The sequence below is a fragment of the Barbatula barbatula genome, assembly GCF_947034865.1.
Source record: "Barbatula barbatula genome assembly, chromosome: 18".
NCBI lineage: Eukaryota > Metazoa > Chordata > Actinopteri > Cypriniformes > Nemacheilidae > Barbatula > Barbatula barbatula.
The window spans coordinates 3,580,272-3,603,997 of NC_136781.1; the positions used below are offsets into that span (position 1 = coordinate 3,580,272).

Here is a 23,726-nt window from a genome sequence, read left to right on the forward strand (position 1 = left end):
GCTTGTCATTAATGCTTATGTAATGAAATGTGTTATAATGATCTATTTTAATGACATCGCGTCTCAATTCAAAGGCTACATCCTCCGGAGGTCGCATTTTTTTCGGCCGCGTGGCGTATCACTATTTCTGAAAAGCAACCTTAAATGTCAAGGCTATAATGAATCTACAATCATTACATCTTATGAGAAATAAATGTTAATTGTACAATGTGTGTTTTTTAAAAACTCAGACAACCTCGATGACGTATGCGGTCGACACACGCAGCCTCGCGGTTGTTGTTCCGCCGGTGTCCACGTGCGGTCGCAAAAGAGCGATTTCGCGCGCGCGACGCGCTGACGTCACAGGGAATTTCCAGTAAGGAAGTCGAGTCGTCTATTCAAACGGAGCTGTTCATCTCGACATGATTTACTGTAGTCGCCCGCGACCGGTTATTATAATCGAGTAATCGATCGGTCTTTTCTCAATCCGGCGGAGCTTCTGCATTACCCGCGATCATCTTCGTATCTGAACTGACTTTCTATCATCTTGCATGACTTTAGGGCAACATGGCGAAATAAACAAAAATCGCGACTGTAAATCCCACATCCCGGCTGTTTGATGTTGATCCCGAACCTCGGATATTTAACGTTATCAGGAAAGGTAAGCGACCCGAGCCCTTGAGGATCGACGCCTGTTGTCTTTGAGTTGCCCGTGTTGCCATCTAAAGGTTGTTGTGATACTGAACTTCCTACTTCTGCCGAATGCACGTTTCATCTGTTTGATGAGTTCGTTGGGTGAGTACGAAAAACGTATGGATTATTTTCTGTTGAGATCCAACAGAAGACATTGTGTTGTTGTGTGTAATCTGTGCCGACTTTCCTCAAAACACCTCAAACTAACGTAGGCGGCACAGTTGAGCATCATAGTGACTTTAAGTACATTTATTATTAGTCATTTGCCCGAATTGCAAGTGTATAGCGAAGCGACCCACTGAGACAAAGCCGTTGTGTAGCCTACAGCGTGACCGTTTCTTTGAGAGAAGTTTGTTTTATGACAGTTTGTTAGATAAACGCAAAGAGGAAAGTCTTGTCAGTATGTGTTAAGTTTGAATATGTTTATGACACGTTTGATATTATGTGAGCAGCTTTTCATCGCTTGTGTTCTTTAAATACGAGTTATTTTATTCTTCCACTATTCACACCCTTTACTACGTGATTTAATGTAATAAAATATGCTTGTTGCGTGAATACCACAAGGCCTAGTGTGATTAGGGGTGGGCGATCTGACGATCTTAAACCGAGATCGATCCCGAAGGCGTCTTCGGTGCACCTTTCAACGGAATCGCGAGGATCTCGTCTGTCGTTTAAAACAAGAGGTGTGTCCGACAACATTCGCCGCACGATAAAGTTTTGCAAGTGCATTAGACAGGGCGGCTTGTTCGTGTGTGATGTTAGTTTACTTATTTTTAGTGTATTTTGCGATTGAAACTTGTTTCCCGGAGTTCATATAGCCTGACGCGGAATCCTGCTGTTTAAATCTGTCATCCGCCGGTTCTGCGTCGCACAGTTTAACGCTCATGGATTTGACTGCGTCTCACTGTATGAGGACACGAACCGAACATCGTGTCCAGAGTTGCCCTGGGGGTTTATTCCGGGTGCATTTAACTGTTTGAAATCATCGTGTACTTACACTGAAAGTCAAGTGTCTATTGTGGGAGCGTCTTCACGACGACTTGTCAAAATAAAACACAGGTTATGCTAAAACACCCCACTGTGTTCTATAGTATTTGATATAGCAAATTGTGGTATTCTTGTTGTAAATTGATCAACTGTAGTAATCGAAGTATATTTTAATATTGACTAGTAAGGTTCAAACACACTGCATTATCTAAGAATTTTACTGCGGTTTGCTATAGGCCAAGTGAATACTGTTGAATAGGCTTTTACAGTATTTTTATGTGGACAAACATAAATGTCATTTGTTGTTAACCAGTCTATTTATGTGATGATCTGTGTTTTAAAGAGGATAACAGACGTTTACTCGTGATACCTGTGTTTGGACTGTGCTACAAAACTTCTGTAGCACCAGTGCTATGTGCAAAAAGCTTAGTGTACGACCCTGTATTTCAATTCAGATCGTGAGATGCTTTTTTGGGAAGATCGCCCGGCCCTAAGTGTGATACCTCTTCTAAATAGCAATTAATGAACTTGACTTCTATTTTTAGGAATTATGGCTGGAGATGATCCCTACCTCACGACTCATGCAGCGGTGAGCACTTTTTCCTGCAATGTTTTACGTGAAAAACACTTTGTTTTTCGTCTTCTTATTTTGTACAATGAATGTTTAATTGTCGTAAGCAGCACATATCACAGCATGAACCTCTCATGCCTTGTAATTTCACTTCTGACGATTATAAACAAACTTAGATCTTTGTGCTCCACCTTCAGTGTTGTTTATAACAGATATAGTAAGTGATTGATTTAGAAAAAGAACAGGAGCAGACAGGAAGCGTCTCTTAGAAAGCTTTTAACTGCTTGTGGTTGCGTCTTCAACACCTTAAATTGTCGTTTTGGTTTAGTCTTTTAATGAAACTGAATAGTTTGTTATATATATTGCTATGTAATAGTTATTCACCTCAAATTCTCGACTGCTCTGCTTGCCCGTGCAACACTGAAATTCAGTCAGAGCTGTTTATTATCTGTATTGTAGCTTAGAGATATGTACATCTTTTAAGGTCTCAATGTTTGATTTTATATTATCTTTTAAAGTACTTGGACCAGTTAGACCCATTCAGAGAGGAACCAATTTGGATGCCCATGGACTCCACATACCAGCCCATGCAGCACAATAATTCTCTGAGGGCAGGTAAGAGTCTCCTACGACTGAGATGTCACATTTGTTGGTTGATCAAGGTGGGCTGAGTTAAAATTTTAAACTTCACGGAATAGATGAGGAAAGACTAGCACTCTTTTCCCCTTTTCGTCTTGTTCTGTCCCTTTCTTAAGTAAAATAGTCCTACTGATGATATGCCTACAATTTTAGGGGCAACGCAGATTCTTGTTTGTATATCGAGGGGTCTTGTGGTACAGGAGCAGATCTGTTTTTTCTTCTCCGCTCTTTGCTTCCTCATTGGATTTGCGAGACAGATGTATGTTGACCGTGAACCGCTCCTCACCTCTGTGTGGTTGCTTGAGAAACCCTTTTTGGGATAAGTGCCATTTTTAGGCTGCCACCATCGACCAGCCCTCATGATCTATCTGACCATGCTTGTAATCTGCCTTGTAGTGATTATGGGTAGTGTAGATTTTTGGATTCACTTTTTTTGTTAGGTCTTTAAGATTTAACGTGAACATTATATTTCGATTAGGGATGCACTGATATGTCAATTTTGGTAACCGGTGGTACTTAAATTGGCCGATAAACAACATCTAGATGTTAATATAACATTTCAAACAAGGTAACCGTTTGTTCTCTTTTTTTCCCCTGAAAATCATGTACCAAGCCTACTTTACACTAGTTAAAGATTATTTAACCTTCAAACTTTCCTGGTATATATTTCTTTAAACAAACAAATTATAGACGTTCTTCCCGAGCAACCCAGAAAAAATGTCTTAATAGCCACAAGTCTAACAGATCTCAAGATAGAAAGCATTCGGACAGCAGTCTGATTCAAACAATATGCTTTTGTTCCTGTAATTAACACATTCCTAAATACTCTAAATCTACATACTGTACCTACATCAGCAATGTTTTGCTAATAGGACTATGTGAATGATCACGACAGAAAGATAGAACTGTACTGTATTTTAACTGTGAAGAGGTTTAACCACAGGAAAGGATTTATGATTTATCGGCTACAATATATCGTGCGATACGATAACATTAAAAATGATCAAAATGATACCGATGTGGCCGATAATTTATCGTGCATCCCTAAAATCGATTTCTCCTCCAATTCAGCGAAATCTTTGGACCATAACAGGTGAATTGTGTTGAAAATATGGGGTTGAATTCATAATATATTTTTAAGGAAGCATCTGTCTGAGGTTTGCATCGTAAATAAAAAAAAGGATTTTAAGTTGTATAACTTGAGCGTGTTGGACACCGTGAGTTTGGGCTCGAGAAGGTTCAATTCTGCAGGTTTGGCAGCTAAATGATTTAGCGTCGCTTGATGAAGGATGTGGTCTCTTTACAGAACAGGAAGAGGAAGAGGCTTGCGCTTCTGTGGAAACACGTGGTACAACGAGAACTTTTGCCTTGAAATATCTACTGAAAACTCACAGCTAAAATCTGCTTCACGTCTAGAAAGTCCACGAGATTAAGGGGATAGTTCATGCAAAAATGAAGAATTCTATTACGTACACATCCTAATTTCATTGCAACTTGTATGACTTACTTTCTTTTGCAGAACACAAAAAATAATTTTTTTAAGAACCACACAACACTGGCCCCCATTGACTTTCACAGTATGGAAACACAACTACTGAGACATTTCTCAAAATATCTTCTTTTGTGTTCCACAAAAGAAAGAAGGTCAACGACATGAATGTAAATAAATGATGACAGAAATTTTACTTTGTGTAAATACACACTTGGTGTAATGAACTTCCTGCTTGGAAGCTGGCTATGTTTGATATTTTTAGTGCAGCGTGCCATTCACATTATTACTATGGCAATGGAAAAACATAAAATTCTCAAACATGTTGTTTCTACAAGGTAAACGTCTCTGTGAATCAGAAACGGGAATATCAAGCAACCAGAGTAACTGCAGAACAGGTTTTAGTACAAGCATGACTGTTTTAATGATTCTGTTTAAAAAACATTTCAGTTATTAATTGTATAGTTTTAAACACAGAGTGGCTTTCTCTGGACTGTGTATATTTCTGTTTTAAATTGAGCTAAATCTCACCCATCTACCACAGGTCAGAAATACGTGTTCAAATACAACACTTGACGGCACCTATTTGCTAAGTCACGTAGCATGGAATATTTTTAATGTTTTTTTTACAAGTGATTCATTTAATAGCAAAAGCAAAACTAGCATTTGCAAGTGAACTGTTTTATAAAGTGTAGTTCCTTGAATATTTGTTGTATTTGTTTTCATACAGTTGACGGACCTTATCTCCAAATCGTTGAACAACCAAAACAGGTAATTTATTCATTTTCTTTTGGCAGACGCTTTTATCCAAAGCGATAAGCGAGGTAATGCACAACATAGCACGCTACTTAAAGGAATTGTTCCCTTTCAACATACATTTTCACGATAATTTAATCACCCCTGTTGTCATCCAAGATGTTTATGTATTTATTTTCTTTAGTCAAAAAGAAATTAGGTTTTTGATGAAAACATTCCAGGATTATTCTCCATATAGGGGACTTCAATGGACTCCAAACGGTTGAAGATCAAAATTACAGTTTTAGTGCCGCTACAAAGGGCTTCTGAAAAGCGAGCTCATGACTTCACGCAATATTTAATTACGTTGAAACGGTCACGTTTGACCCCCTTTTTTTGTGAACGCCGTTTGACTTAGCATTTGTACATTCAACTTGTAAACACTGACTCGGTACATCCGCCTATGTCAAGCGTGACCTTTTCCATGTAATTACGTGAAGTTGTGTGCGCGCTTTGCAGAACAGAGCAAGGCGAGCATTTGTTTTTATAAAGCATATAAATGTTTATTATTTTTAGAAAATGACTGATAGTTTCGCTAGATGATACCAGACGATGAATAAGGGTCTTGTTTAAATTTCTTTGAAGCTGCACTGAAACTGTAATTTTGACCTTCAACCTTTTGGAGTCCATTGATGTCCACTATATGGAGAATAAACCTGGAATGTTTTAGTCGAAAATAAATAAATATATTTTTGATGAAAGAAAAAATTACATTAACATCTTGGATGACCACAGGGGTGAGTAAATTATCGTGAAAATGTATGTTCAAAGTGAACAATTCCTTTAAAATGCAATTGTTAAAAAGCTCCAGACTGGTAGCTGGTAGCTTTAGCAACAGACTCAGTCATAACGCAGCAATAAATCTGACTTTGTCACCTCCAGAGGGGCTTTAGGTTCCGTTATGGATGTGAAGGCCCCTCCCATGGCGGACTCCCAGGGGCCTCCAGTGAGAAGAACAGGAAGTCCTACCCGCAAGTGAAAGTAAGTTCATCCTGAAAGATCTCTGTTGATACCCTGATATGCCCCGTTTTCTTACATATGAGATTTATTTGGTGATGGCCTATAAGAAAAACAACCTTGCTGTCTTTGTTTTTTTAATAATATCATTAATAATCTATTGAATAGACTGTGATTGGTATTGCCTTCAGCTTGACATCGAGTGCCGTCTCGGCAGCGGCTCTTTCATCAGCCGATAAATAAAGCTTATGCAATATTTTCTAGATCACCCGGCTAAAAATAGTAGCTTCAACTCTCCTACTACTTATCCGTGTTAGGTCAGTTACTTTTGATATCAGTATCTGAAGGTCCTGAAGCGAGAAAAAGGAAATAGAGAACAGGCAGAGAGCTTCTGTTCTCTTTTACAGAGAGCTTCTGTTCTCTTTTACCGTGTTCTCCGTATCCGTTTGGGAATTTCCTCAATGTGTCACCGGGGTAATTAGTGGGAAGATTTTTGTGTATGACGCGGCATGAGAGGTGTGCAGCAACTCGCCCACTACTACACACACTGACGTGCAACATGTACACAACACACACAGCGTGCTTTCCACATACACCTGCTGGTGGGCTTGGCTGAAATTCCAGTTGATTGATGTTATTTTTAAATGTGCACGTTGATAAATGATGCATATGTTTATGTTGTTGTTTGACGATTATGTTTTTTATCAGGACATTCATTGTATCGCTTTTATATTTTAGTTTCGCTTACTTTTTTGGCTGATGTGCCTTTGGTATACTAGCCCTTCGTTTATGAAATGTGACAAATACATTTGTGTCCTACAACAGTGTTTTTTGAAGTCATTTTAACAAGTGGGTTTTACGTTTTTATCGCGAACGTCACAGTGTGTTTCTACAGAACACTAATAAGTCACTTCCTTATGATATGACAGCTTTAATATGTTCATCACACAGGTTTATTGTAGAGATTTCCGGTGTGAGGTACTTCTATCATTGCTCACTGCAAGAGGAAATTAGCTCAGCTGTTACCTATGATGCACTTCAGCTGTTTTTATCCCTTGTTTGACTCACGGTTAGATCGGAGAGGGAGGTAAATAATAGTTTACAGTTGTTTGTTTTCATGTTGCATCAAGAGCTTTTTATGAGGTCATCAAACACTTTCATCTTTTTAGGGTGCCCTTGTCCATATTCTTTGATATGCGATGGGTATTTTTTTCTGGAGGTTGAAATTTTTATGTGCTTGAGTCATTTCGCACCACAGATTGCGTGTTCTGTGCCCCATTTCAACTTTGCCTATAGAAACCACCACAGTCAAACCACACACCGTGATTTTCATTTCAACTGGAGGAAAAAACTTTTTTTAACTTGTATTTAGGATTCACGAAAGGGCTGAGGATTCTGGTTTGTATTTTCTGTGTTTGTTGTGCTTTCTAAAGGTTGGTGATGTTAAGATAAATGGCCAAATGATGTTGTGGAAAAGTCCACAAATGATCCACCCACTTTTCACACTTATGCAGGGAATCCCCCCTACAGAATTGTCATACCTGTGACGTTCCTTGCTGTTAATGTCCTCGGCTTGCCTTTAGACCTTCTTCACGCCGCACACAAATCTGATTTAGCTTTCCAATCTAATAGGATTGACTGACTTGAATGATTTCATCACTTGCATGGACAGTGAAGGTTCAGACCGTGATCTCAAAATCTGTGCATATACATCGATGGAGTTGTGTTAACAATGCCAGCGCTTTTGTGTTTAGATGTATTTAGGCAGACATGTCAAAGTTTTGCTTGACGTCTTACTTTAAATAAGTACACCTTAGTCTTAAAGTGATAGTTCACCCAAAAATGTTGTCATCATTTATTCACCCTTTTGTCATTTGGAACCTGTATGACTTTCTTTCTTCCGCAGAACACAAAATAAGACATTTTGAAGAATGTTGATAAGCGAGCAGCGGTGGCTCCCATTGACTTCAATTGTATGGACACAAAACCAATGCAAGTGAACGGCTGCCATCACTGTTCGGTCAACAATTCTTTTTTTTAAATATCTTCTTTTGTGTTCTGCAGAAGACAGAAAGTCATGAAGGTTTAAAATGACAAGAGGATGAGTAAATGATGACAACATTTTCATTTTTGGGTGAACTATCACTTTAAGAACATTATAATAATGGTAAATGTGTTTGTTGTAATTCATAATTATTTAGTGATCATAATAAATAAGTAACATATCATTCATAATTAAGTTGTATGCTTAATGAATACATTTTATGTGATAACCTGGATTTATTTTCACAGTTTTAAATGTGTCTTGTCATGCCGTCAGTCTTTCACATTGCTGTTTAATAACTTTATTTGACTCCTTAGGTCTGACTGGACTGGAATAGGAATATTTCTGTGACTGTCCGCTTTTAAAATGCCTGGAATATGCAATGTGTCCTTTTCCCTGATCTGTTGTTTTATTTGTTTGTGTCCAACAGATCTGTAACTACCAGGGTGCTGCACGAGTGGTCATTCAGCTGGTGACCAACACTCCGGAGCCACATCTCCACGCTCACAGTCTGGTCGGCAAACAGTGTGAAAAGGGAATCTGCATCGCTGAACTGCAGCCCAAAGACTTGAGCATCAGGTCAGAATTAATTCGTTAAATATTTCGTTACATTTATATAACGCTTTGCTGGGCACTCAAAGCGCTTTACATTGAAGGAGGTAATCTCCACAACCACCACCAATGTGCAGCATCCACCTAGATTCCTTATTCCTCACCATCCATTCAATGCAAAGCCTCTTGTTCTGATCCTTAAAAAAGATAAATTATGTATAAATAACATTCTGCAGTTTTCCCAACCTGGGCATTTTGCACGTGACAAAGAAGAATGTGAGTAAAATTCTGGAGGAGAGGATGATCGAGGCCTACAGGATGGGATATAACTACGGCGTATACATCCATCCTGACATCGATACCCTGCAGGGAGAGGTCCGCATGCCCAGAGAATTGACAGGTGTGTGAAACATACATAAAATATCACCCTTGTGCTCTTAATCGACACGTTTAACTCTAATAGACCCTCAGACCACCTCCTTTATTTGGTGCAATAAATTTGAATGTGTTTCAGATCACGAGAGAAACCCAATAAGCAGTGCGGCCACTCAACAGTCAAAGGAGATGGATCTGAGCGTGGTGCGCCTAATGTTCACAGCATTCCTGCCCGACAGTGACGGAGGGTTCTCTCGAAGACTGGACCCGGTCATATCAGAGCCCATCTTCGACAGCAGTAAGTCTCCTCCTGAAGTAGTAGCTAATAAAGTGCACTAAATACTTAACATATGAACAGAAGCTAATGAAAATATATAAATAGATTCATTTATTAAGAAAAAAAAGTCATGTCATTGTAAAATAGCTAATATTCACCTTAAACCGCAAATCAATTAAATTGTAATTTAGTTGACCTCTAAACAACTAAACTGCGCTGTGCCAGATCTTAATGATGAGGTAACATGTTATTTCATGCATACTGACTTTTTTTACACTGTTAAACGTGCTGGCTGTTCAAGCATAACATGGTCAACTTGTCAAAAAACGAGTTGACCGTATGCCGTAGTATTTCTGGATTGATTCCGCCAGGGTTCATAGAGGTTTTTGGAAAGTTTTTTTGAACATGGATTTCTGTTTTGTAACACTGTTCTGTTAGTCGCTTATTGGACAATTTTCCCAGGCGTCATCCAGCGAAAGAAAGAGCACGTGCGATGTGAGAGAAAGAGAAAGAGAACGCCTCCAGGCACCAGTTTTTCCCTGTAAATAATCGCTGTAAATAACAGCTGTAGCTTTCTTGTATAAATTTGATCAAACTAAATACTCAGCAATAACCTACTACTGTATAGGTACTCAGTATTACACTGAAAATATTGGCAGAAACTGCATGTGTTACCTTATCTTTAAAATCAAGTTCTTCCTTGTCTTGACTTGTTTGGGACCACGCCCTGCTCTGAATTTTCACAATACTCCATGTTTTCCTAGCGTCCTCGAGGAAGAAATGCAAAGTGGTCATGGCCACTGATAGCCGCACAAATACATCTGATGTTTCTCTACCTCAGTTTGTAAAGTAGCACGTTAAAAGAAATAATGCTTCTGATTGGCTGATTCATTTCTATAATCTAGTAACTGAGATTAGCGCTCCTTTTCAATAATCACATGGTTTGTCTTTGGTTCTCGCTGTAGAATTTTGAGTTATAAATGAGTTTTGTTTTCCTCTGCTTCACCGTCACTCTCGATCTTGTTCTCTCTTTCTCTCTCGCTTCTACTCTCACTCTCTCCGAAAGAGCAGGCTAGTATTTGCTTCCTTTCTTGCACTGAAACTCTGCCCACACTTTCGATTTCCCTCCCTTTTTTCTCTCCATTTCTCCCCAGCGCTGCTTTGTTCATAAAATGAGACCACTGGGGTTCCCAAGAAATGAGAAACAAAGGGAACACACGCAGTAGATAATCAAATAACACTTCTGTCTCTTGTGGTTTCTCAGAGGCCCCAAACGCCTCCAATCTGAAGATAGTGCGAATGGATCGGACCGCCGGCTGTGTCACGGGAGGAGAGGAGGTCTATCTGCTGTGTGACAAAGTCCAGAAAGGTTAGAAAACGTTAATATGTCTATCTGAACCAAGTTGACCCTTGCAACGCATGGGCAGAATTTAGAAGCCCGGAACGGTTTTAATGGGCTAAAAACAAAACTGAATGTTCTTTTTTTTAAGAGAAAATCATTGATGTGCTAAAATACACACAAAGCTCTCTTCCCAGTCCACACAGACAATTGATCAATCCTAAATGAAACCAACCAACACAACCATGATAATACTATGCTTTAGCAGTATATCAAATATCAGAATAATTGTGCTGAGAATACTCTGATATTGCTGAAAATTAAGAGTAATATGCCTCACAAGTGGCACAAAACATAGCTTAAAAAGCAACACAGGGTACATTTATGCATATGGCAGACGCTTTTATCCAAAGCGACTTATATTGCATTATACTATACACTTATTTCTAAGTAGATGATAAATTACTCCTCAAAAAATGCACATCTGTAATATGAGGATGGTTTGGATTAAAAAAAACATATCAAAATATCATCACCTGAAAGGTGTGGTAGCTCAACAAATCTTTTTTATTAAGCAGCATTTGCATGCGTTTGCCGTTTTGGCACATAACATTTCACTAAACAAGAGATACAGAGATATATACAGCCTCAGATATAAATAAGAGACTGTTCCAGTTTTGCATTTAATCAGCATTTCTGCATGTATTGTGGCAATTCCAGTCCAGTGACTGTTGAATTCCAACATAAACTAACCTCAGGAATGACAAAGTCATGCAACAGACGCATGAGAGAATGCAAAGACACATGAAGGTTTAAAATACGATTCTTACAGTATTACTTATTTTGTGGTTTAAATTATGAATGTAAACTTGTTTTCTTTACAGTATTCAAGATCTGTAAACATTGCAGCGTTTCGACCCTTTTCAAAAGTCGATTAATAAATGCAAATAAAAACAATATCTTACAGAAATGGTCATTTAATACTCTTTCCAACAAAGTTAAGACAAATGACCACTCCTAAATTATTTCAAAAACCGTTGGTTCTATTGAATGCACACCAAACCAATGCAAGTCAATGGGGATCAGCGTTTTCTGTTACCAACATTTATCAAAATATCTTCTTTTGTGTTCTGCAGAAGACAGAAAGTCATACAGGTTTAAAATGTTAAGAGGGCGTGTAAATAATGATACAATTAAAATTTTTAAGCTGAAATATTCCTTTAAAAATGTACCTAGAATTAGTAATTTCATAAAAAACTTAGTTAAATGAATTAAGGATTGGTCTATTCATTTGTGTTCAATTTGTTGATAGAGTATCGACAACATCTGGAAGTATTTAAGACTTAAACCACACAGCCCAAACAACATTTATTATTGTATATCTACCTTTTTTACTATCATAACCTATTTAGCAACTTAGTGGCCGAAATGTTAGTCATATAACATCCATACATACAGGTGGCCTTAATATAGAAGTCTAAAAAGTACAGTAATAAAATCAGCCTTCAATGATTCATTCAAAAGGTCAAAGAACGTCATGTAAATCCAAGCGGCTACTATTTTTATGCAAGAAATCTTGACTTGACATACCCATGGAACACCAATAAAACTTCTTTTTAAAAACTAGGGATGCTAATGTGATGTCCGCATGACACGTGGTGTTTGGTCAACATCAGACATGTCAGATCTTCTGAATGAAGCCACCTGCGTGTGAATAAGACCACTTTCAAAGTCTTTTAGCCTTTCTCCTGCAGACAATAAGGCAGCGTCTTTCCTGTTGAACGCACGTTGCCTTTCATGAAGGAAGTTCCCCATCTCGTATGCAAATCAGTCGCACGAGGACAACTAGAGAGAGATTTCTGTCAGTTATCAACCGACCTACTCGCCAGAGCTCACAGATCTTTTTCCACCTGTCTGTTTATCAACGTCTTTACACTTAATGAATGTGTAATGTTGTCTCATCTCTTTATTTCTCTTCTTGTTTTGTCACATTATTAGCACTAATGTACAATACAAATGTGAAAAATCTGCAGTTAAGTCATGTTGAACCAGAATTTCATACAAAATAATCATTATCTGAAATGTTCCATCAGAAGAACTTACTTGTAGAAGAAAAACAAGAAAAACAAAAGACATCATACACATTACTCAAGAAACCCACATTGGACCCTACTATTACCGACAGTTACAGTCTCTCTCCTCCCTTTTATTGCGAAAACTCTTGAAAGGGCAGTATTCAACCAAGTTTCCTCATATCCCAGAACAATCTACAGGATTACAAGCAGTCTGGCTTTAAAACAAACCACTCGACTGAGACTGCACTGCTATCGGTCACAGAAGCACTGCGGCTAGCCAAGGCGGAATCCAAATCCTCGGTCCTGATTCTGCTAGACCTATCTGCAGCGTTTTGAAACGGTCAATCACCAGATACTGCTAGCATCCCTGTCATCCTTAGGAATCTCAGGCTCCCCTCTCCGCTGTTCCAATCCTACCTGTCCATCAGATCATTCAAGGTGTCATGGAGGGGCTCGCTGTCCACTGCTCACCATATGATCACTGGGGTCCCTCAGGGATCGGTGCTTGGGCCGCTGCTTTTTTCCATCTACGTGACATCCTTAGGACCCATCATACGGGCACACGGCTTCTCGTATCACTGTTATGCTGATGACACCCAGATCTACATCTTGTTTCACCCAGACGATACCATTGTAGCAGCTCGCATAACAGCCTGCCTAGATTACTTCTCAGTTTAGATGAAAGAGCATTACCTGCAGCTGGGCGGCGCCTTGTAATGCCTTCTTATAAGGGCACTAAATCCCTTTCCCGCTCATTCTCCTTCACAACTCCTTCCTGGTGGAACATCCCTCCCAATGCGGTCCGGTCAACCACATCTATCACAACCTTCAGAAAACTACTTAAAACACACCTCTTTGGCGAATACTTGACAGACAAAAAAATTCAAGTATACTAACCCTCTTCTCTCAACAGGTAGTGGTCTAGCTTTTGTTGAAACTAGTAACTTTGTATTAGCACCTATTGTACTATTGCTCTTTGTATGACATATTGCTTATTGCTCCCTGAACTCTTTGTAAGTCGCTTTGGATAAAAGCGTCTGCTAAATGACTAAATGTAAATGTCATAGGATGTTTATTTCTACAGTGTTGCTTTCTGACCATGTGTCAGTATTGTGAAGTATCGGATTCAATTCTAAAATAACTTCCTCTTATGTGGTAATTAATTGATTAAATAGTAAAAGGTGTCTCATACTGAAATGTTTTTATATTTGTGTGCGTATTGGCGTGTGTGTTTAGCAACAGTACTTCCTCTTTCTTTCCCAGCTGGTTCGTTGTAATTCACATTTTCCTTATATCTGATGATGTCTTTGTTTGTTTGTAATAGATGACATTCAGGTGAGATTTTATGAGGACGATGATTCGGGTTTAACCTGGGAAGCCTACGGCGATTTCTCCCCTACTGATGTCCACAGACAGGTCAGTGTAATTGTAATCAGTGTATTGGGAATTTGTGAATGTTCATGTTATTAAAATCAGTGTTCTGTTTTTCTTGCTTTGCTTCTTTCCTCAGTTTGCCATTGTCTTTAAGACACCTAAGTATCGGGACCAGAACCTTCAGAAGCCCATATCTGTGTTTGTCCAGCTTAAGAGAAAATCGGACAATGAAACAAGCGAGCCCAAACCGTTTACATACCATCCACAGATCATAGGTACGGTCTAAAGCAACACTGTACTATTTTGTTTATATTCATCTCATTGTGCCGGTTTAGGTGAAATATACCTGGTTATTTTAAAACTGTGTTTAGATAAAGAAGAAGTTCAGAGAAAGAGACAGAAGACCCTTCCCCACTTCCAGGACTACAGTGGAGCAGGAGGCGGAGCTGGGGGCATGTTTAGAGGAGGCGGGTCTACAGCAGGGGGCGGCCCAAGTGGAGGTAAAATATAAAATTGACAGTTTTTTTTCAACAAAAGCCTAAAAGTCCCATTCACCAGTTTGATTCACTGCAGCTTGAAATATAGAAAGTTTCCCAATGTTGCCTGAAGCTTTTTGTAGTGGATGATTTTGTTTTCTATTGGATAGTTTTTTGTTTAACTTGTGTAATGTTTATTTTTAGGAAATTTCTTCCAGGGTTATCCAAATTATAACAATTACGGGTCTGGATACAACTTCTCTCCAGGAATGGGTGGAGCCGGCACAAGCATCAAACATAGTGAGTGTCTGTCTATACTGTCAGTTAATACCCTGGTCTTAAAGGTCTTTAAGTGGTTCTTCTTTCTTTCTTCACCGGTAAGATTGGGACTAAGTTTAAGACAAACATTGAATGTTCTTCCTCCTCTGATATAGTAGCATCTCGAGAACCTGTGGAAAAAAGTGATGAAGACGGCAACAGTGATAATGATGATTATCCAGCAGCAGGTGGTGTGGTGCGAATCTGTGCCCAGTCTGAACCTGCAGATCTCGGGGTAGACGGTGAAAATGCAGAGCCTACAGAAGATCTAGAGTCAGAAGGCACAGGTAAAGCATACACAATGAACATGAATGATTTTTATTATAATTCAAGGGTGATGCTGACTCAGGCACCATTTGATCCCTGATATTTGACTACATGTGTGTTTTTTGTTTGTCTTTCAGAGTGTGCGATTGACCCACACTTGGCTGAACTTGCGAAAAAACATGTTGAAGCTCTCTTTCGGTACGCTCTAAGTGGTGATCCTAGAATGCTTCTGGCTCCACAGCGCCCCCTCATGACCACCCAGGATGAGAATGGAGACACGTAAGTTTAAGTAAACACTGCTTTAAGAAACGTTTCTCACCCCCCAAAAAACTGCGCTCTGTGATTTGACTTTCCCCATCGGTTTTGTCTGATTTAGAGGTTTGCATCTAGGGGTGATTCACAGTCAAACCGACGCCGTGAGAAATTTTGCTCAGATCATCTCTGCCCTTCCTGGAGCGGATGTGCTTAACAAGAGAAATGATCTGTACCAGGTATACAACCTACTTGCAATACAGTTCAGTACAATCTTTAATCATCGCCGCATGTCAGTATAAATTTCACATTGGTGCTGCCCTCAAAGGCACAATGATGCTAGCTCAGGGTTTGTAACCAAAGCTGCTATATTTTGGTAACAAACCCAGATCTTTAACCACTATTTTGTAGCACAGTTACATTCTCTGATCTATCCCAGACTGCTTTGCACCTTGCCGTGGTGACGCAGCAGAAAGAAGTTGTGGAGGCATTGATGGAGGCCGAAGCGGATGTCACGCTAGCAGATCGCAATGGAAACACAGCGCTTCACCTTGCGGCTCAGCACAAGGAGGCGAGCATGCTACAATCGCTACTAATACATAAATCGGCGCTGAGGTTGACTGGCATCCCTAACACAGCAGGTACACTGGACTTTAAGATCCACTGATGCTTTTAGGGGTTCGATCAGAAGCTTAGGTGTGTTGACGTATGTTTGTCATGTTCTTAGGTCTTTGCCCGCTCCACCTGGCCATTCGGGCGAACAGTTTGAGCTGCGTGAGGGCTCTGTTGGAGGGTGGGGCCGATGCAGAGGTTCAGGAACTCACATGTGGCCGTACGGCACTTCACCTGGCCATAGAGATGGATAACCTTTCCCTCTCAGGCTGTCTACTGCTTGAGGTACTGTTCAGTATCTCAGTCTTGAATAGTTTGGTTGCTGTTTTCAATGTGGTTATACTAAATGTGCCATAGTTTTCAAGAACGGCTATACGTTTTCCCCTTAAGTCCTATAGTTTGAATGACACACGAACCATTTTGTCATCACAGGGTAATGCGAATGTAGACAGCGTCACGTATAATGGATCCACCCCTCTGCACGTAGCCGCAGGGCGGGGCTCAACCAAACTGAGTGCACTTCTAATGGCTGCAGGTGAGGATTTGTCTACCACACTTTAAAGACGGAATGAAATAAAAAATTTATAATTCTGATTGTTTTACCCAGTGCTGAAGTATTTATTATAAATGATTTATACATGCACATCATAATTTAAAAAAAAAATTTTGCACTTGTAATCTTTGATCAAATACGTTAAACTCCTCCCCCTCTCGAAACGACCCCTCTTCACTTCTGGTCACAAGGAATGGCTGGGGGCGGGGCTGCAATGACTGACAGATCGCACACTACCGTTCAAATCTTTCACCTTTTAACAATCCAAACATCTCATTTCAGAAGTCGTTTCACTCGGGTATAACTCACAGTACGGACAAAAAGACAATAGCTTCTTCAGTCTCTAACGCCGACTTTAAGTTTAATCCTTATGTTCACACAAAACGCTAAAGAATCACATTCCGAAGTTTTTATTACTCGCGTGAATAGTTCGTTATTTTGCAAGTGATGCAAAAAACTTCCCGCAACAGGGAGTGTCGTCACGTGTCAAACGGTAGTTGTCAATAACCCTTCCCACGAATTTATCATTCGAGTTACATTTTTCAACTTGCGCGGAAGATGTGATTGACGCATCGCCTGGTGTGAGGTTGTGTCTATTCGCATCTTTGCATTGACTCTGTATGTAATTTACACGTGCAAATTGCTTAAATCACATGTGGTGTGAACACAGCATTAAAGTTACGCCTGCAATTTTTCCGTTACAGCAGAGATCTCGAACCAACAGTTGTATCTCTCTATTCTGTTACCTGAAGTGTTTGTATTCTCTTTATAGGAGCAGATCCACATAAAGAGAACTTTGAACCACTTTTCTTCAAAGATGAAGAGACGTGTGCTTCATGTGATGAGGAGGAGGAAGACGAAGGATATATTCCAGGGACAACCCCTCTGAACATCGCATCATCCCCAGAAGTGGGTTATAGGGCTATACATTTGGATTACTGTTGTATTATAATGTAATTATATTGTCGGCTGTCTTGGGTTTTGAAAGTTTGATGTTTGTTTTATGTTTTCAGGTGCATGATATTCTTAACGGACAGGAGTATCAACCCACTACTGTTGTTGTACCACCACAAGGTATAAACTCCTAAACTAGAGTTTGGGATGCATTTTCATCTTTGTGATTTCGTCACCACGTTCGTAACAAAATTGAAGCGTACTCATCTTTATGTCAGTTGAAGTTAAATAACATCAAACTGACATTTACTGTGAAATTGTGCCTGATTGTTTTAATGAGAAATCATTAAATATAAGCTTATTTTTGACCAATAAATACAGATTGCAGCTTTACATAACACAAGCAAATAAAAATGTTCCGCTTGATATTCAAGTGGCCGTTATTCAGATAGTCTCTGCATATCTCATGTTAATCTTGAGTATTTGCAGAATAGTACTGCACCCTTCAAATATCCGCATTTAGTTTGATCACATTTACAAAAGACTGATACAGATACATGATTGTTTCCAAAAACATGAGACACGTGGGGGGGGAAGGAGGGTAGAACTAAAAGACGTGTGCACCCTTTTGCCAACAAAACACATACATATGACTTTGTTTCACTTACCACGTTTGGTTCATGTCCGGCATCTTTTAGCGCTGGGACTACGCCGGCTATCATTTTCCAACAATCTCCAAATCTAGCCTTAGATCCCCCGTTTGTTAACATCCATCACTGAAATGGCGCGAACAAACAAACACCTCAACTTCTATTGCAAGAGTTACAAGGTGCAGCTGCAAGCCCACAGCGCAGCCAATCTTGACGTAGCACAGCCAATCTTGATGGTAAGCGGGTCTTCCTATCACTCGTCGGTGCCGTGGGTGTGTTTTTCGGGGAGAATTGACCAATGAGGGACTAAGTAAAATTGTTACAAAACGGATGTTCATGTTCACCTATACGAACGCTGGGGGAGTGTATCGAGCACCGAAATACTCGGTCAACTTGTCAAAAAACTAGTTGGACTTATGACGATGTTGGCGTGGGAAGACGTTTAACATTGCAAACACTGTTGCATGCCCCATTTAAAAATATAAATGTGGGTTTGTTCGTGTCTTTGTGATTTGTATGGCTTGTGATGGCAGGTGACATGGGCAGTTTGAGTAGTGAGGTGAAGCAGGACCTCTGTCAGGCGTTGGAGGAACCGACGGGGGGCTGGGAGAGTCTGGCTTATGCTTTGGGACTGGGTATACTGACCAGTGCGTTCAGACTCAGCTCCTGCCCGGCTGGAAAGCTGCTGGACAGCTATGAGGTAAACTCAAAAACTAGCTTATATTCAACTGATATACATCTGCACCTGAGCAGCAGTTTGCAGATGTTACGGTAATTGTGAAGTAACATTCCAAAAAATACATTTGCTTAATTGTATTTTCTGTAATTTTATTAGCATTAAAAACAAGACCTCCTAAGTCTCACAATATCAAAATGTTATTTGCTGGTTGTCTCTCTCCTCTGCAGGTTTCTGGGGGAACGGTGTATGATCTGATCGAGGGACTGAAGCAGGTTGGGAACAGCTATGCTGTCAGTTTATTGGAGTGTGTGTGTAAGGAGACTGAAGTCGCACAAGCACCGCCTCAGTTCGCAGGTACGTCACAGAAACTCTTATTGTTTGGTATTGTCTATACTGTACATGTGTTTGTGTAGGATGATCTGACCTAGAGGTTAAAGATCAGGGCTCATGGTTCATGATGCATCACTATTGCACCTTTTGACTCTAGGTAAATCCACCTTCATGGCCTTGCCATCAATTCATTGCACACTATTTCAAAGAAAAAAACAAAACAATCTTTCAAATCTTTTATCATGCCGTGGTCAGAGTTCAGACGGTGGTTCGAAAATGGGCTGGAGCGATTCCTACATTTATTACATTTCTGTACCGAGAGGTCACGCTATGACGTTTTGATCTTCTATTGGTCTCACGTGATTCACGCTTATTTGCAGGTCAGAGTTCACCAAACTTGAACTTTATTGTCTTTTTTTTATTTTTAGTGCTATATAACACACATCAACAACAAAAGAGTATCACCAAACTTGAACTTTGACGGGCTTGTGTTTCCGGTCTGACGCATTCGAATGCGTATGAATGGAAGTCAATGGAACGAAAAGTCAAGTCTGACCGAGGCATAAAACGTTTTCTGTATCTGAAAAACTTTCTTTTTGGATGACATCATCAAGCACAGTTATGATGTTTTACACGAGTACATCATAACAATTTATAGTTCGACTGCTGTACTCATCTCTTGTGAAGTTCCCCCGTTTCCTTACAAAGCATCACATGTTGTGGTCCTCTGGCATTGCCTTAGGTGAACTTAACTGTGATGTCAACAATAACAGCCACTTCCACTGCAGTGTGAGGGAGTTTCCCGTGATCTCAGGGTGACCTGCACACTGCGGTAGATTGCATATTTTGTTTCTGCTGTTTTGTTTCTGGGGAAGTGGACACTTGAAGGGGTTTCCCAGGAATAAGAACTGAAAGGAAGATAATGGAGTTATTGCCTCGGGTTTTTGTCTCAAACACTTGAGCGGTTTCTTTAAAAAAATATTTCCACCTTGCTGTCAGTTTTAAAGAGATGCCTTAGTCATCGACATGGTCGAGTGAGTGTTTGTGAGCCAACAGGGGGAAGGTTTTTCTCTGTTTCTTTGTTGTGGTCGCTGGAATTGATGGAAGAGAAAGAACTAAATGATTACTGTAGCCAACTAATCTTGTTTCACTGAAACAATAAGCCACGCGTGGATTTTACCCTGGAAGATTTTCTTTCATCCATTGAATCTCAAAAAATTATATATATGAAATTCATGTTGGCTTAACATGGATGATTAGGTTTTGCTCTTAGTCTTTCAGGTTGACCTTTTACTCTGGTTAATATGCTGGTTAATCAGTTCTGTATGAAATGTGAAATAAAATTGTGGATTTTAATAGCCGTGATATATATATATATATATATAGTGAGGGAAATCATTATTTGATCCCCTGCTGGTTTTGTAAGTTTGCCTGCTTACAAAGAAATTAAGGATCTATATTTTGTTTTGGTAGGTTTATTTTTACTGATGGATACAAAATATAAAAAAATATTAGGGCAAAATGTTTTATATAAAGGTTATAAATTGATTTGCACATGTCAGGATACATTTTAGACCAATTTGTCGCTCAGTAAATTGAAGTTTTAGCCTCCTTCACAGATTTTCTATAGGACTAGGGTCTAGAGACTGGCTAGAACATTTAATGTACTTCTCCTTATGCCAGTCTTTAGTTGTCTTGGAAATAGGTTTTGGGATCCCCGTTTATTTTTGTCATGTTAAAGGCACATCCACGACACATCTTCAGTGATCTAGTCAAGGAGAGTAGGTTCTCATCCAAGATTATACTGTATATGGGCCGTCCCTCAGCCCCACAATGCGGTGAAGTCAGATGCTTCAGGATTTCAATCTATTGTGGCGTAGCGTGTTTCCAATGGTTCGCTTGCTAACTGTGGTCCCAGCTGTCTCAAAATCATTAACAAGCTTCTTCCGTGTAGTTCTGGGCTGATCTTTAAAGGATAACTCCAACTAAATGTTGCCATTTAATTGGCTTGATGTAGAGCCTGTGTGGTCAGAAGCGATGCTGACACCGGAGCTCGTGTGTTGGTTGCTTGGCAATCTAAGGAGGAGACAGAGTAGTCAGAAAGCATCCAAATCTACCTTAATTTGCAAAAATAATGGAGGTCATACAGTTAAACCACTTGAGAGTGAGCAATAAATAACAATAAGTGAGTAACCCTTCAACTTTTCTCATGATCATCTTTACCCCATTGGGGAAATCTTGCAGGGAGCTCCAGACCAAGGGAAATTGGTAGTTATTTTGTATTTCTTCTATTTCCAAATAATCGCACCAACAGTTGTCTCCTTCTCACCAAGCTTCTTTCTGTAGCCTATTAAAGGTTTGTGCAGGTGTACAATCTTGTCCTTGACATCCTTTGGTCTTGGACCAAAGTTGGAATGGAAGATACAGATTCTGTTCGCAGGCATCTTTTATATACATAACAAGCTAATATAGGAGTACTTTCTTAAAGAGACAGGACTTATCCGTGGTCCATATGGGCACATAACCAATCTGTGGAGCAAGAATTCTTGCTGGCTGGTAGGGGATGAAATACTTACTTCACTGACTGAAATACAAGTCAATTTAACCTTTATATAGATTTTTTCCACCTGATCTTTTGTTTGATATTCTGTCTTTATCAGTCAAAATAAAACTACCATAAAAATAATAGACCCTTCATTTCTATGTAAACAGGCAAACATACAAAATCAGCAGGGGATCAAATAATTATTTCCGTGTGTGTGTGCGTGCGTGTGTGCGTGCGTGCTTATACTTATTGATAATTTTGCCTTCAGGTTTGTTAGATTTTTATTGACAATTGCATTAATCAGAAATCATGGTTAATCTGATTTTAGACAGTTTAATAACTTTCTTTTGTTTTATTGAAACAAAAGTATTCTTGTATTAATATTTGTCTGTCTTTTCTTCGAAAATCATTTGTCAGGTGCAGAGCTCTTTAAGGCCATTCAGGGTTTGACGTTGGGCCGCCAGCATGAGGAGAGCGGGATATGTGACAGCGGGGTGGAGACCTCTTTCTAGAACCCTAGCCGAGGTTTTGCTGACTCACTGTGTGTCTGATTCTGGTCCTGGGCAACCGCACAAACCGAGGCTTGACCCTTAAGACCAGCTTCTCCCTTCTCACTACATCAGCATTGACACTCAACCTCAAGACACGCCTCCAAACTCTTTGATTGGTCACTGCCTGTTGTGGATTCTCCTCAGTCACATCTAAAAGGCAAATGAGGGAATTCTGGGGCATCCTTAAAGGGATTTTTTTTTATTTTATCTCTTCTTTGAACTTTTTTTTATAAAAGAGATTATGTATTTGTTGTTTTTTATATTCCCTTGCTGTGTTTTTATTCGTGATGTTTTGACTGAGCCCAGATTTTAAATCTACAAAATCCCTGTGCAAATGTTTATTTCACATTTCTTTCAGGAAACTTCATATTTAGGTGATATGCAATTTGATACATTCTCAGTTCTGGTTTGCTAACATGTATTGCATGAGAAACAATTTGACAAAGTTGAGTTTGGGTGCATTTTTTTAGCTCCTAGTTTGATGAGTCTTCAGTGTTCTCAAATATTTCTTCTTTTTCAAGAACAGCACACTTGACCATATCTTTATAATTTAGCTAACATTTTAATGCAATGTTCTTTATATATTCAAGTGCGTACAAAGGCTTTTCTCGTAGGTTTGGATAATGCAAGACATTCAAATCCGTATGATGCTGAAGACAATTTTAAGATTATCCCAAAAGCAGAGGAGATCTACTAGATCTCTGACCTTCTAGATTAGGGGTGTCCAGTCCTACTCCTGTAACTGTCAAGCAGTCCCAAAGAAGATGATCATGATCGGTTCAAGTGGTCTAGACAATTCAGATATGTTGTATGATTAAAGGTCTTTCATAAATACCTTAACCCATTAATAAGCAACCAGACATTAACGTTGTTCTGCTGTGACGTACAGCATTATTTCGGCTGGAAATTGAGCTTCTTCATTTGTTTAGTGGTGCTATCTGCAATTCCTGCTGAAAGGTTCTGTCTAAACCAACAAGGTCATAAGCTTTGAGAGATTCTTTTCTTTCATTTCTTCACATATAAACAGTTTTAGTCATGTGCAGTGATTTCTTCTGGTTATACACGTATTTTGAGTGTTTCTCACTAGATTATGGTATGAATGTGTGTCTTGTTTGTGTGTGATTTATACAGACTCTCAGGAACTGGGAGCAGCCCAGCAGCCCTTTATTAACTGTATGTAGTGCCTACTGGTATGTTAAGTGATGAATCACATTCCCTTCTGCTGTGTGTCATCTCAGGCTGTATAAAACACAATAGACTCCCAGTAAGCTATGTATTGCGCCACGACATGCACATTTACGTTGTAGAACTGATTCAAGATGTGCTTTGTGAAATTCCATAATAAACACCATTATCAAATCCCACAGAACCCCAAGCCACGGGTTTGATTGGCACTATGATGTATGATTGGCTGTAAATTGGTAGCTATTTATGTCCGTGGACCCTGTGGGAC

General features: G+C 39.5%; 1 protein-coding gene across 4 annotated transcripts; it reads left to right on the forward strand.

The window, feature by feature from the left end:
- The first annotated feature begins 248 nt into the window (after nt 1-248).
- Nucleotides 249-23,309, forward strand: nfkb1 (nuclear factor of kappa light polypeptide gene enhancer in B-cells 1). 4 transcript variants are annotated; one of them, XM_079479333.1, is made up of 24 exons: nt 249-640; nt 2,205-2,248; nt 2,749-2,845; nt 5,089-5,129; nt 6,036-6,134; nt 8,585-8,733; nt 8,943-9,106; nt 9,221-9,379; nt 10,623-10,727; nt 14,097-14,188; nt 14,283-14,421; nt 14,518-14,646; nt 14,827-14,922; nt 15,057-15,227; nt 15,345-15,486; nt 15,584-15,698; nt 15,899-16,100; nt 16,187-16,356; nt 16,504-16,606; nt 17,397-17,533; nt 17,638-17,698; nt 18,702-18,868; nt 19,075-19,201; nt 22,140-23,309. In XM_079479333.1, exons 2-24 carry the CDS (start codon nt 2,210-2,212, stop codon nt 22,232-22,234), a joined length of 2,799 nt encoding a protein of 932 aa, XP_079335459.1. In that variant the 5' UTR covers nt 249-640; nt 2,205-2,209; the 3' UTR covers nt 22,235-23,309. The 4 variants fall into 4 exon arrangements, with proteins under 4 accessions (XP_079335459.1, XP_079335457.1, XP_079335458.1 ...); XM_079479331.1 differs by having other exon boundaries at nt 314-774; XM_079479332.1 differs by having other exon boundaries at nt 314-774; nt 15,060-15,227.
- Nucleotides 23,310-23,726: the final 417 nt, after the last annotated feature.